This window comes from Lepisosteus oculatus, chromosome 2 (assembly GCF_040954835.1).
Source record: "Lepisosteus oculatus isolate fLepOcu1 chromosome 2, fLepOcu1.hap2, whole genome shotgun sequence".
In the NCBI taxonomy this organism is placed as follows: domain Eukaryota; kingdom Metazoa; phylum Chordata; class Actinopteri; order Semionotiformes; family Lepisosteidae; genus Lepisosteus; species Lepisosteus oculatus.
In genome coordinates this window covers 22,212,451-22,226,480 of record NC_090697.1, presented here as the reverse complement: position 1 = coordinate 22,226,480, position 14,030 = coordinate 22,212,451, and the positions used below count along the sequence as shown (strand labels likewise).

Here is a 14,030-nt window from a genome sequence, read left to right as displayed (position 1 = left end):
TCTCTGCTGAATTTACTATACTCGCTGAAGCAGTGCAATCTAGAGAAGAAGTGAGTCTAGGCTTTATTCTGATGTCTGACTGTAGAGATGCTCTTGATGTTACTACGTTTTCATTAATAAATCATGTAAAACTGTGCCTAAGAACTGAATAATTTCCAAAAATATGATAGCAGAAACTGACTCATAAGGGTTAATATTAAACTTTTTCTACTAACGTCCTTTGTAATATATTTGACAGACTAATTTAAATGAAATAAAAAAAGATTTTTGTATTTTGCTTGCTGAAAGCTCCTACAACAACTTCATTTAAATATTAAAATGCTTACATTGTGAGTCTTATTAAATTATATATTATTACAGCATTTTGTGCTCATATTGTTTAACATGTTTTTGCAGAGAACTCCTGCAGAGGAGATAACATTTGAAACACTAAAGAAGGCCATTGGTGAGTTAATGTCTTTAAAAATGTCCATTATCTCCTTAAATTGGAGGAACTGGCAAACAGCAGGGCATAAATGATAAGTATTTTACCCAAAGTCTTGCATACTCCAATTGAAACTGAACGTTTCTTACTGAGGTTATATATTGTTTGAAGGCTCTTGTGTTTTTGTAAGAATATAAGTTGACTAAGAGGTAAACATTGATTTGCACAGAAAGTTTGCATTGACCTGGTTATTTTATCTATATCTTTAATCTATGGCCCATTTATCTATGAACTCTATATCCTAACATTTTGTTTATTTTTGCTTACTCACATGTAAGAAATGTATTTTCCTAGAATTTTATATTCTTTGTGCTACCTTCATTACAAAACTCGCGTTTGAGCATTCTATATCTGTCATGTCCGCTTCCTATCCATTTACCAATTCATAAACCAAAGAACTACACTGAATGTCTGTCACCTGAGATTAGAAAATTAATCTTTTGAAAGAAACTTGATCAAAATCCTTCTGAAAATCTACATATGCTATATCATGTACTCTGTATTACCGAATGTTGCTTGTTTTTACCATGTTATTTAAGACCTACCCCAGACAAGTGCAGCTCTCCCTGCTCCTCCCGGCATTCAATCCCAGTTGCTCACAAACTCTGAATGCACAATGTCACTCCAATTTGGTGATGTCGCTTTTGTTACTGGTTCAGTGAATGAGCCTTCATACACTTGCATGCAATAGATGTACTTTTAAGTTTTACTGGTTTGTAACTAAAGTTTTGTCACCTTTTTGTGGATGGATGTGCTACACTAGCAAAAAGTTGTTAATGGCATATGAATGAGATATTTTGGTTTTCGTATGTACAATTGGTAGAATACTATCACATCCTAGATATTGGTTAATCTAAAATGTTTCTTGTGTGTGAAACTCTTTTGCCTTTTCTGTGCAAATACTATTTAATACCAGAACTTGTCCTTCCCCAGCCTGAGGAATGTTGTATAGGATTTGCAAGTTCTCCATGTTTTTTTGACACATGTCTCAGCTGCATTTCGGCTGGATTTGATCTGCTACATTTTCCCTTTCTCTGTGGCCTTGTGCTGGAGTGGCACCCTTTCCAACTGGAAATTAGCTCCTCACACCCTGGGATAGGTTTGGGGTTGCTGTGACTGTCACCAAGATAAGTGGATTTCTGATAAGGAATGGACAGATGAATATACATGGTTTATATTTGGATATAGTTTATGAATGGATGAACAAAATAAATGCAACACTCAGGCCTAAAGGATAGCCAGATATTTTAACAGTATATCACACTCACAGAAAATGTGTACAAAAATGAAGTGTTCAGTATCTCTCAAAATAAAAATATTACATAGTACAGTAGTTGGGTGTGACCTTCCTCTGTATTAACTCAATGCTGACAGTGTTGATGCATAAATCTAGTCCGCCTATTGATAACAGTCTAGCAGATCTAGCACTGTAGTTTCCTGTTGATGCAGAATTGGTCACACAGGTCATACTGCATATTGGAATCATTACAGGAGTAAAAAGGTAATCCTCAGAAGAATTTTATGTTGTTTTCTTGACATTTTCTATGTTATACTGGATAGGAGGATTACCCTCTATTTGTATTAAAATCATTCTTGTGTCAAGGAAACCACAGACACAAGAGCACTGTCACACTGTTGGTTTGAAAAGTGTAACAACAAACATTCACCACATCTCATCAAGTCTGCCTCTAGCAACAATATGATCTTCATTACTGAAGTAGATGGTTATCATGTAATGAAATAGAGGTGTGAATAATTGAGTAAAGGGAGGTTAAAACCTTTGTCTTGTCCAATAAAAGTTGTACTTAGGAATATTGTTTTCTCAGAAACAGATGCTGAACAAATATTATTTTTCTTTTCAAAATAGTGTATCACTAAAAATGAGACAACAGTCTCTTTGCTTAAGGCCTAGGGTACAGTCTCTTCAGTGCTCAGATTACTACAATCCTGACCTGCAATGAAGGAGGAGCACAAATGGCTTCCGTTTTGTTTTTTCTACTACCATCTTCTCTTTCTTTCTCTATGTTCTTTATATCCTGTCTTAGGGCCTGTTTTGCCTAGTCTCATCCCCTATGAAGACTGACTTAATGATTTTACTGCAGTTAATTTAGTCCTAGTTAGAATTTATTACAATGTTTGTCCACCTGGTTCCTTGGCCGGATTCCTTGTTCCTTGTGACTGCCTTAAGTGGGACAGTTTGCAAAACACTCTCAGGACTGCCCATTGTTTCAGTTTACAAATTTAAATATTTTGATATCACTCACATGCTTTTTTCTTTTCGTGTGTTTTTTAAATTAAATTACTTGGCTTGAGGGATGGCAGAGTGATGCAGTGGTTAATATTGCTGTTTAACAGCTCTGAGGCCCTGGATTAAATTCTGGACACAGTATGTGTGAAGTTGGAATGTTCTCCCTGTATTTGTGTGGGTTTTGATAAATGCTTTGGTTTCCTCCCACAGTCCAAAAACATACTAATATACTAGTTGGCTTCTGGAAAAAGTGGTTCTGGTATGACTGTGTGTCTGTGGCTCCCCTACAAACCTTTATTGGATAAATTAGTTAGAAAATGGATGGAATTTGAGTTCAGTATTTCGTTATCTCTGTACTAATACTCCAACAAACAACAAAATTGAATGTTCTTGAATTTCCGTCTTGCATTATTATTTACGTATTTGATACATACAGTACATTCTTTTTTCTAGGTATTCACAAGTCTTTAAAGCACTTTGTTGTCTCCTTTGCAGTGGACAGTGTAGGAATGGAAGAACAGGAGAGGGAACGAAGAAGGCAGGTGGTAGAGAAGTTCCAAAAAGCCCCCTTTGAGGAAATAGCTGCCCATTGTGGTGCTCGGGTGAGGATTAAGCTATGTAACTGTTTTATTTCTAAGAGGGCAGTACTGTATGTTCAGACAAAATGCCAAAGATGAACCGCATATCCCAGCAGGCAATGGAGATTGACTGGCTATACTCTGTCACCTGACTAATTGAACAAAGACAATTTGTTTCATTTAAATCGGGAACCACAGTCTACCAAATCGCTGTTGACCTCTGCTAGGAGTTAGCACAGCCTGTTTTATTTGCTGCACTAGAGGCAGAAGGGGTAAGGAAGGAAGCAAGGAGGAAGGCAGGTCATTTTACATTGCATTCTGGGAAATGTGGTTTAGGAAAGAAGTGGCATCCGGTCTGAGGCTACAACCTCTTACATTCTTGTATAATAATAGCAACTGCTACCACTACGTTCATGAACCAGGTTTTATTAATGTTATCTTACTTTGTTAAAAAATGCAAAATAAAGACCGAACAGTGCTTAATTTATGAATATCCATCTGCTGTTATTATTTTTATTGTTATTGTTATTTAAAATGATATGTGATGGCTACAGTTTGGAATAAAACCACAGAAATATGTCCCCTAAAATATGTTAGATCTGGTAAAAAGGTGAAATGTAAACATGTATTCAACATGTGCTCTATTTATCTTAGTTTAAATTGGCTTTCCTTAAATTATTGAATGCCAATTGTTGCATATCTTACCTTGCATGCTTTGCAATCCTGAGAGTCATGTCTTGGTTCCAGACATGCCACACGTTTAAGGAATGCACTTACTATACTATACAAACCAGGGAGCTCCAGAAATACACTATTGTAAACATCATCCTACTGTAGCTATGCTCCTGAAATCTTCGGCACAACATTAATACAATGAATATAGTACCTAAAACTGTCAATCCTAGGTCTGAATTATTTTCTCTCACAATGTTGTTTATGTGAATGTAATGCTATCACTCTTTGTCTTCTGAATTAGAATTAATACTATTTTTTATTCTGCATTGCAGGCCACTTTATTGCAAAGCAAACTGAATCAGATCTTTGAGATTACCATCAGGTAGGTCAATATGATACCGATTTTCATGATCAATATAAATAAATGGGGCATTGACAATACATTTCTGAAATTCCATTCTTTGCATGGTTTCACAAAGCCAGTGTTGACATTATAATACAACTACATCTGAGCTTACATTTCAGTAAAGTAAGTGTATTGTGCAGACATACTTATTTCTTTTTCTAGTGAGATTTATAATTAATGACGCTAATATGTTCTAAACTATCTGCAGTTAGGTGAAAATATTTGAAACATACTTTACTTCCAAATCACACAATTCTGTTGGAATCAACATACCATCACCTCTTTGATGGCATTAGGAAGTTTGTTGGTCTTTTGTATTTTGGTTAGTGGAATGCCTATTTAAAAAACCTGAAATGGTTTATCTTGCAAGTGGTGCTTTAACTTCTTCTTTAACTTAAGAAAGTGTTTGTGGTATATAAACCAGTGATTTATATTGATCTTTAGTGATTATTGTATTGTCACTTTTACTTGGAATTCTGATTTGAAGCCAGCACCCATGACTGAAGGATTTCACTCACACGTCTGAAACTGTCATTGAAGTTTCAGAATATCATTCTGGAAGTCTGGAAGTCATATATTTAATAGAAAAAAATGTTTTGAGTGACAAGGTTCTTTGTTTTCTTTATCCTAGGCCTCCTCCTAGCCCTTCAGGTACCATCAGTGCTGGGTATGGCCAGACACAGACTCGCTCGGTGCCAGTCTATGAGATGAAATTCCCAGACCTCTGTGTGTACTAAAAGCCTTGACCAATCAGAGGCCATCTTTCCCAAAAGCCAGAAATCCAAGAAGCAAGATTTTTGGATTTGCAGCACTACAGTCCATCAAGGAAGTTCCTCCCTGTTTTGTGGTTCCTCTTGTAGATAGGTGTTTCTTTAGTTGGGTTCACCTGGCATGAAGCTCATTCTCTATTTGCACTGTGAAATTTTTGGGACTGCAGTCACTGTCACACTGCTGCATGTGATATAGTCATGATGTGAAACACTGTGTCCCTTGGTAAAAAAAAGGATGAAAATATTTACATGAAAGAAGAATTACTGTCTGAAGCACTGAAAAAAAGACATAACTGATGTGATGAATTCTCTGACATGGTCCAGAAACTAAAGTTCAGCAATCCGTATATATAAATACCAGCCCTGGTTTTCAGCATTTGGAAGTTTTAATGTAAGCCTATAGTAGAGAAATAGGGCAATTAGAACATGTTTATCCAATGATTTCCTGTTCATTTTGTGTCTATAAAGTCTATAAGGATGGGTACTTTGTACTCGCAAAGTCTTTTCAGGTGTAGATTGTAAACTCACTAGTCATGCCTAAAATATATAGAGATCATTTTAACATGTACTGTAAATTTTAAGGACATTTTAGATACTGTGAATGTTATAAAATCTAAGTAATAGTACATCTCCAAGTTGGCGTTAGCTACAAAGTTTAATTTAATTATTTCTCTTTCATTACAATAACGTTTATTGGTACAGCTCAGTAGAAAAGTCTTAAGTCTACTAAAAGGATGGATCCAAAGGTTGATTTTTTACAGTACTCTAATGTGTCACTTGGAAAGAAAGAAAAATACAGTTGCAGTTGGAATTGTAGATCTGTCTTTTATTTTTACACATGAAAGATGTGTCCAGTCCTATAGATGACTAAATATTATTTATAGATTTTTATAGAAGTAATATCTCATAATTCTGCATACACGCAGTCATGCAAGGCCTTTACTTAGATGTGCAAGATATGAAAATTCCATAAGAACTGTTTACTTGTACTATGGGATTCTGGATTAGAAATATATGTTGCAATAAAGGTTTTGGAGTCTCTTTGGCACAAATATAAACTAAATATATTTGAATTTCTGCATTTTTACTGTTTTCTAGAGTGATAACAAATACAAGCCTTTTAAAAGGGTTTGAAGATGTACTTTATAGAGATATTTAGAATTTTCTCAGATTTATGATACTCTGTTCTGTGGTTTAATTTTGTTTTGTCTAATCTACATCTACAGTAATGTAGATTATCAAAGGCCCTAACTTCAAGTGGTCTGCACTTCAAGAATATCTATCAATGTTTACGAATGCTTATATATAAAAAGAGATGTTTTGTGTTGAGCAAAATATTTAAAAGATTAATTTCATCTTCATTATTTTAATTCATTTAAATCTTGTGTTCTTTGCCACCCTTTTAGTTTGTGCTTTTGAGCTCAACCTCCTCGAAAACCTTTATACAATATATTATTCTTTACCATATCCATATGAAATATGTCACTGAAATTGAGGCTTTCGATGCTCAGCTGTGATGAGAAGCTGGATTTTGATTTTTAAACAGTGTGAAAAGATTTGGGGTCCTTGGAGGTAGAATTGGAACAAAACTGGCAATACTGAAGTACAGTGTAAAAGAAGCTCAACCTAACAGAAGATCAAGAATATTTTTTTTCTGATGTGGTTGAGAAAGATATTAATATTGTTACGTATCCTTTGGATAAATTAATCCAATGTTGAAACCCTCTTTTAGTACTAGGGTATACTAACAGCAGGAGTCTGAGAAAAAACAATTCTGATAAAGTATGACATGTTCTTAACATCTTTTCTGATATCCTGTGACATTTTTTATTCATTCTTTATAAATCTCACTTTCCGTGAGAGCTTCAAAGATTGAGACCCTGTTTGACTTCCTTTCTAGTACCGAAACAGTTTTAATATGGCATCGCCCTTTAATTAAGCTTGCAGATGTGTCTGTATAATGTCTGTTTGTCCGTGTAAGTTTGCTGAGTCAAGCTTCTACACAGCATACTGTACCTTGAAGAACCTGTGCTTGATCTACACATCAGCCATAACCAATCCTTTAACCAGTGGATCAGATCAACCCACTGGACATGTCTTGAATCATTTTGCATGTGCTTTTATTCTTTTTCATTTCCTTTGGGAACTATGTGAGTTAAACTACTTTGTCATTCCACATTTCATTGCTGACTGTCTTGGGGCTCTTCACTGTTGTTACTGAGGTTTGTGGTGTATTTTGGACCTTTACAATATAAGTAAAACACTTTTTCCATGGAACAGACAATATTTAAAAGTGAACCTTTCATAATATGACTGATGGACTAATAGCAGCTAGTAACTACTACTTATTAGACTGGAGCCACAGTGGATGTTCTGTGGCTGGAGTATAGCACAGTTAATAAAGTCACAAAGCACCATCTCATAACGATCCCCTTGGCAGTGACAATTTATGACTTTCATGTCCCCATGAATTTGCTATACACATTTTTCACTTAATATTAAGCACCTTAGAATGTATTATCAGATAAGCTTATATAATACCAGAAAAAAACAACCTTACCAGGGCTGCACAAATCAAAAACTTCAACCAAAACATGTCTGTTTCTCCAGAACACAAAATTGTGGTATTTAGATCACATCTTTTTTTTCAGTGCCAGACTAGTGACTCTGTGAATGTGCCTCTGTTAACTCTTTTTTCTTTTGGCAATGCTTGTAAGCCAAAGTGAACCCACAGTATATGAAGAGAGTTAAGGGGCCGGAGTTATAATTTAAAGATTATGAGCAAGACAAAAAGTTTGCATAGTAAACATTTTTTCTTATGTATTCAGTAGACACTGTACATAAATGTTACGGCACGTGGTTTTTACGTGTAGTTTTCGTGGTGTTTTGCAGTAATTACAGGTATGTTCACCATCATCTAAATTTCTTTGTTTCACTTCAGTTAAGTTTCATTTCTTGCAGGTTGTTTCAGTTGCAAATGATATAAATCTACTACTTTAGCTAAATGGTGGAACTAAAGCATAGTTATAAAACCAAGAACAGAAGGCACTTCTTTAGGCAAAGGATTGTACGAGTATGGAACATGTTATCCAGCCATATTGTTGAGGCTATTACCCTGGCACCTTTCAAGCAATAGCTGGACAATAACCTCAGATAAATTAGCAGTGATCTCTACTTGGGTCGAATGGACTTTTCTCATTTATAACTTTACTTATGTTCTTAAATCTAGTTTTAAATTTCAAGAGACATTTTCAGTCGCCTTATTTTACCTCTTTACCTCTTTTACTTACACACTGCAGGGTGTTCAGTTATTTCCTGTTCTTATTTTAAAGACGTCTTTAACAGTAGCTATTACCCTTTTCAGTAGGTTTGTGTCTATGCAAGAGAAAGTGATATTTTAAATACAATAGTTACTAATGTCTTGGATCTGATGTCCCCAGCACATACTTGAAAACACCAATTGGTTAACACCAGTGAAGCCTTGACATTGTAAATAAATGCTCTTTTATGTGTAATGTTGAATGATAATGTATTTTTAAACTGATTTTAAATAAAACTAATGAATTCTATGCTGGTTACCGACATTTTGCACATTTTATGCAAAAAAAACCTGAGCACAGCCTGATGTTTTAATACACTAAATGTTGCATTTGTTTAAGAGAATCAGTGCCATGTATAACAAAATGACAAGATTGTTGGAAAGATTTTTTTCCCCAAAACATGCAGCATTGGCAATGTTAGATTTATAGCATGACAAAACTTATTTTTTAACAATATGCACAGTATGTCTTTCCAATATACAGTATATTTAATTTGTATCTGTGATAGTTGTAATGTTAGCAGGGGTCGGGTCTCACATTGATGCCCTATTTCAGTACTGACTGTGCTGAAACAGAAGTGTTGTATCGAAATGCAAGGTATCTTTTAAACATGGGTCTATATTATTGTACTATATCTTAGGTCTACATTAATGCTAATGGTTAATAATAATAACTCTGACCTACAAGGTTTAAAGAGAGAGTATTCTCCCTCTTGTGCTAATTAGCCCCCCAAGACAATTTATTCTATAATTGTCAAGTAATTTACTTTTATTTCAAAGATTTATAATTCCATTAATACTCTTTGGTTGTGAAATAATATGCAAGATTAATATGAGAAAGGGAAGTTTAATTAAGAATGATTGAACATAGTCTTTTTAGTTGTATCTGCAGAAAAGGTACACATTATATCCTGAATTTAGCAATGAAGGTAATGTTATGCATCTTCCTTCAGTGTTTACATAACATTTTGTATTAGTATTCTTGTTTTAAATGTTATATGAAATGTAATATGAAAAGCAATGTTGTCATACCACCATTTAAAACACCATATTTTCTAACAATATTTTTGTAACATATAAGGGTTTAGAGAAGTGAAATCATTGCATGCAAGTTGAATCATTGAACTGAATCATATTTTTTTAATCGTATTTTCAATATTTTTCCCGTTACTCACCGAAAAGAAAATAAGCCGAGGTAAAATTAGTTACCGTAAACTGTAATGCCAAGAAATATTAAATCAATTGTAAAACTGATGTCATATAAAGTAACAAAAGATTGAATTGTGGTTTTAACTTACACATTTCTGCTGAATGTGGCTGAACAAGGAGACGCTGGAGTACAGTTGGATTTTTAGTAGCATACAGTAGAACCGTAGAAAGGGTATCACATTTTCTGCATGATTGACGTATGCTTTGACTCTGCTTTGCTTATTTGCAAAACTACACTGTTTTGCCATCATTTCTGTTTTTCAGGCTCACTGTGAAATGTGCTTACTTCTTACATCAAAAACATACCGCACTATGGTAGGAGAAAGAGTGGTGATGAAGTATGGGTAGTGTAAACAGATTACAGCTTCATTTGACTAGATTGAGGAAACCTATATGTCAGGTTTAGGTAAACTATTGTTTCAAAAAGACATATTTCTTTCTGCTATCTTACCACTGTTGTTGTTAAAAATGTATTTTGTTAAATTTAAGACTGTACATTATTAAGATATGTATACTTATATTAATGACAATTTCTGAAAGTGCTGTTCACTGACTGCAGTACAATGTTTGTAGTATGATGTTTTGTTTGCTTATTGTCCTGTAATATACAGTAGTCCCTTTTTGGAGTTTTTCATTTTTGGAGTTTATAATGTACAGTATATAAGAATGTACTGCTATTCTGTTGTGACAGCTATTACAGATGTGATTATTTGATTATTTTTTATACTTGGTTTCTGTAACTAAAAGTAGCATCTACGTATCTGTACATCAGAGAACTGAAAGGATGTGATTTGTTTCCTCAAAATCAGTATGTCTTGCTTATCTGCTTCTTTAGTTGTTAAAGTTGCACCTGCAGTTGAGATTAAACTTAATGCTCAACTTGTACATTTTAATATTGTAAGTAAAAATAAAATACATTTGTAGTTCTGGAAGGTGCACTACATTGCTCCTTCTAATCGTGTAGAGATGTTAGTTATGTATGTGCTTGTCTGTGGCAGGGAAGTACATTTACTGAACCAAACAAGCTGAATATACAGTACTGCTTTTACTGTTACTGTTGGTCTCATTTTTAAGCATGAATATTTACAGTCTTACAGTAACACTGATGTACTACTAAGCAGCTAAGCTGAGATCCTGGTTTATCCAGGATTTAAGGCTTTAATTCTCACAACTCTTTGTTTTGCACTTCTCATTTAAAGGTCAGAATTCAAATATATTGCCATCAACTCTGGGTTAGGGTTATACCCTGAACACAAACCAGAAGGCACCAGTGTAAAGTACATAGAAATCATTTAAATCAAACAACACAAGGCACTTCTTTATTTTTAAGTGTTGTACAAGTATCAAACAAGGAACAAAGCCTTGTAGCTGAGGCCGATACCCTGGCCTCTTTCAAGAAATAGCTGGATAAGGTCCTGGGATTATTTAGCTTCTAAATACCAAATGATTTAAATGAGCCGAAAAGTCTCTTCTCATTTCTTACCTGTTCTTACATTTCTTAAACGTGTTGTCTCAGTTTAAATTTAAAAATAAAAATCTAAAGTTGAAGAAGAAGTGAGAAAACACTATAGGAAATGTGTCCTAGGAACAAGGTGTAATGTGTTTGAAATATATCTGAAAATAACAGAAATACAGTTCCAGGGAAACAACATTGACTTCAAGGTCAAGGTACAATAGTCACACACTTACCAATCACATACTGTATAACTCTTCAGTGCTAAAGTTAATGTAGAATTCCTCAGTGGCATCATTGTGTCAACAGATGAAGAGAAACACTTTTTTGATACATTTCTGTTTATATGTTTTTTATAGTTGAGAGATGATACACAATAAGATTTTGCCATTCTTCACTGAAAAACATCCATTGCAGTTCAGTGCTTCTTTTGACTATGTAATTTGCTTGGGCATAGAGATGTTGTTAGTTCTGTATTTAGAGGAGTATAACCAACATAGACAGTAAGATAACAGTATGATCTTGATACATTTAGGTAATGCTACCGTGATGAAAATATATAGTAACAGAACTGGATTTTGGTTTTACTTCGTATTATTTTTCTGAGGTCATATTTATTGGCTTTGTTGCAATAAATGTAAGAGATGCAAAACTAACTGTCATTCTATATATTTAAAAAAAACATAACATATTTTTATTACAAAGATACACTATGTTTTTATGTTTCCTTCTTTTGTCATTACGTCATTCCAAGTAGATATTATTGAGTAAGTTGTTGTCTTGTGCTGCAGCTCTCCAATGTGGAATTATTGACCCCTCTTGTGTTCAGTGTTTCATGGCAATGCTGTGTCTCTGTGTATTGCTTGTTCAGTTCCTTGGTGGTTACTGTTCTTTGTGAGACACTTGTACTGTGTTTGTCTATTAATGGTGGTGGAGTGTTGCCTTTTGATAAGAAATAAGCAAATGCCCAGTGTGCGACAACAGGTATGTTTTGCAGATAATTACTGTCTCCCGCTGATCGATGGAATTTCTGTTCATTGTGAATGAACATGATGTGTATTGTATTGGTGTTATATGAAGATGGGACACGTTAATGATTTTTAACCATCCACTTTAATGTGTGTTATATATGTCTTCAATGCTTAATGGAATTTTAAGTTTGAATCTTTTTTCTAAAAACAATCCTGTAGTTGGAAACCTCCATACAGTATGTTTGTATCCCACCGGCCACATACCGACAGGCTGTGCTGTGGGATTGTAGTGGAAAAAGAGGACACTATGTGTAGTCTTAATCGAGGCTAGTGGATTCATGGGTTAATGAATGGGGAGGTTGTTGCATAGATCCCAACTGAATACAAATTCTGAATTCTTGGGAACGAAAAGGTATAATTAAACGACAAATATTTTTTAAACAATTAAGTGTAAATGCCCTGCCCTTTGGTGTTCTCGTATCTCATGTGATCCCCTCTTCCTTATTATAATGAAAAAAATAATTGTGGAAAGCAGGTGATTGTGTTATAGACCTTTCCTGTGCTCTGTCAACTTGCCTGTACCTAAACCATTGTTCGGCTGCGCTGCAGTTTACAGGCTGAACATCAGCCAACACACTTTCTACTTCTTACGTGTGATTGCTGTTTGATCTCCTGTGCCAGATGGACCATAACTGTAAGAAACGTCTTTAGAAAATGTGAACCTGTTAAATACACATGCTGTAAAGAATAAAAATGATCCATGAATTAAAATGGTTTTTTTTGTGGAGACTGGTTTTTGGTCAGACACATACAGTATTTATTTCCTATAGCAAGTTCTCAGTTACAGCTCAGTTCAGTGTGTAATTTTCATGTGTTGACACTACTGTACTGTATATAGTGCCATGAAAAAGTATTTGCTCCTTGTCTGATTTTCTGTTTTACTGCATATTTTCCACAGTGAATGATAATAGATCTTCAAACAAAACCTTATATTAGATAAAAGGGACCCTGAGTGAACAAATAACTGTCACGGACGTCCAAAGGGACTAACTGTGGGGAGCAGGAGAGCGGAAAAAGACCCATATGCGTAGCGGCGAGACGGGAAAAAGGCCCGGGCTCATAGTGCAAAGAGTTCAGGAATGCCGTATAGAAACCTATGCCCTCAGGGAGCGGATGTGGGGCGCCCTGGTGCTAGGCGGGTCTCAGGACATCCGAACGTCAATGCTGAGCGAGGACAGAGTGCAAGACCCGGAAATATATAGCCCAAGGGAAAGAGAGGGACAGGAAGGACAGCAGAGCGGAAACTAGGGACAGGACAGAGAAGGAGCACCCTCTGGCTGCAGAGGGCGTGACAATAACACAACATTATTAATCTTTCATACTTAATTTTGTTTTAAAATTTTGCAACCCATTGGGACACAATTTTGTCCCACTCCTCCATGCAGAAGTTCAGCTCGGTGACATTTGTGGGTTTTCAAGAATGAACTGCTCTTTTTAGGTCCTGCTTCGACATCTCAAAGAGGTTTAGATCTTGCTGTTCCAAAACTCTTAAGTTTCTTGTTCTTCAACCATTCAAATGTAGGCTTGCTTGTGTGTTTCGAACTTGCTGCATGAGCCAGCGGCGCTTCTGCTTCAGTTCACGGACAGATTGACAATTGACATTCTGCTGTAGAATTCTCCGATCCAGAGCAGATTTCATTCTGATGGCAAAAGCCAAAGTTAGACAGATTTATATTGGACAGGGCTGGCCTAAATTAAGCCTAATTGTTGACCAAGGCTGACCCAAAGATGACTAGCGGACCCTAGTTATCCCCTTAATTGCGATGAGTTTACTTTGGGTGGGGGGACAATACTGTAGCTTTTCATACCTGAAGATAGCATGTTTGATTACCTTGCACACAAAACAAATAAAAGAAG

The 14,030-nt window shown here is 35.3% G+C and overlaps 1 protein-coding gene across 7 annotated transcripts in view; it reads left to right on the top strand.

The window, feature by feature from the left end:
- Positions 1-12,888, top strand: part of LOC102694395 (protein EFR3 homolog B) — a 65,782-nt gene extending 52,894 nt beyond the window's left edge. For all 7 annotated transcript variants that reach the window (XM_015351829.2, XM_015351821.2, XM_006626075.3 and 4 more), the window contains 4 exons: positions 397-445; positions 3,228-3,334; positions 4,318-4,367; positions 5,023-12,888. In XM_015351829.2, coding sequence (XP_015207315.1) covers positions 397-445; positions 3,228-3,334; positions 4,318-4,367; positions 5,023-5,128 — 312 coding nt within the window. In that variant the 3' untranslated portion in view covers positions 5,129-12,888. The remainder of the gene's footprint in view (positions 1-396; positions 446-3,227; positions 3,335-4,317; positions 4,368-5,022) is intronic.
- Positions 12,889-14,030: the final 1,142 nt, after the last annotated feature.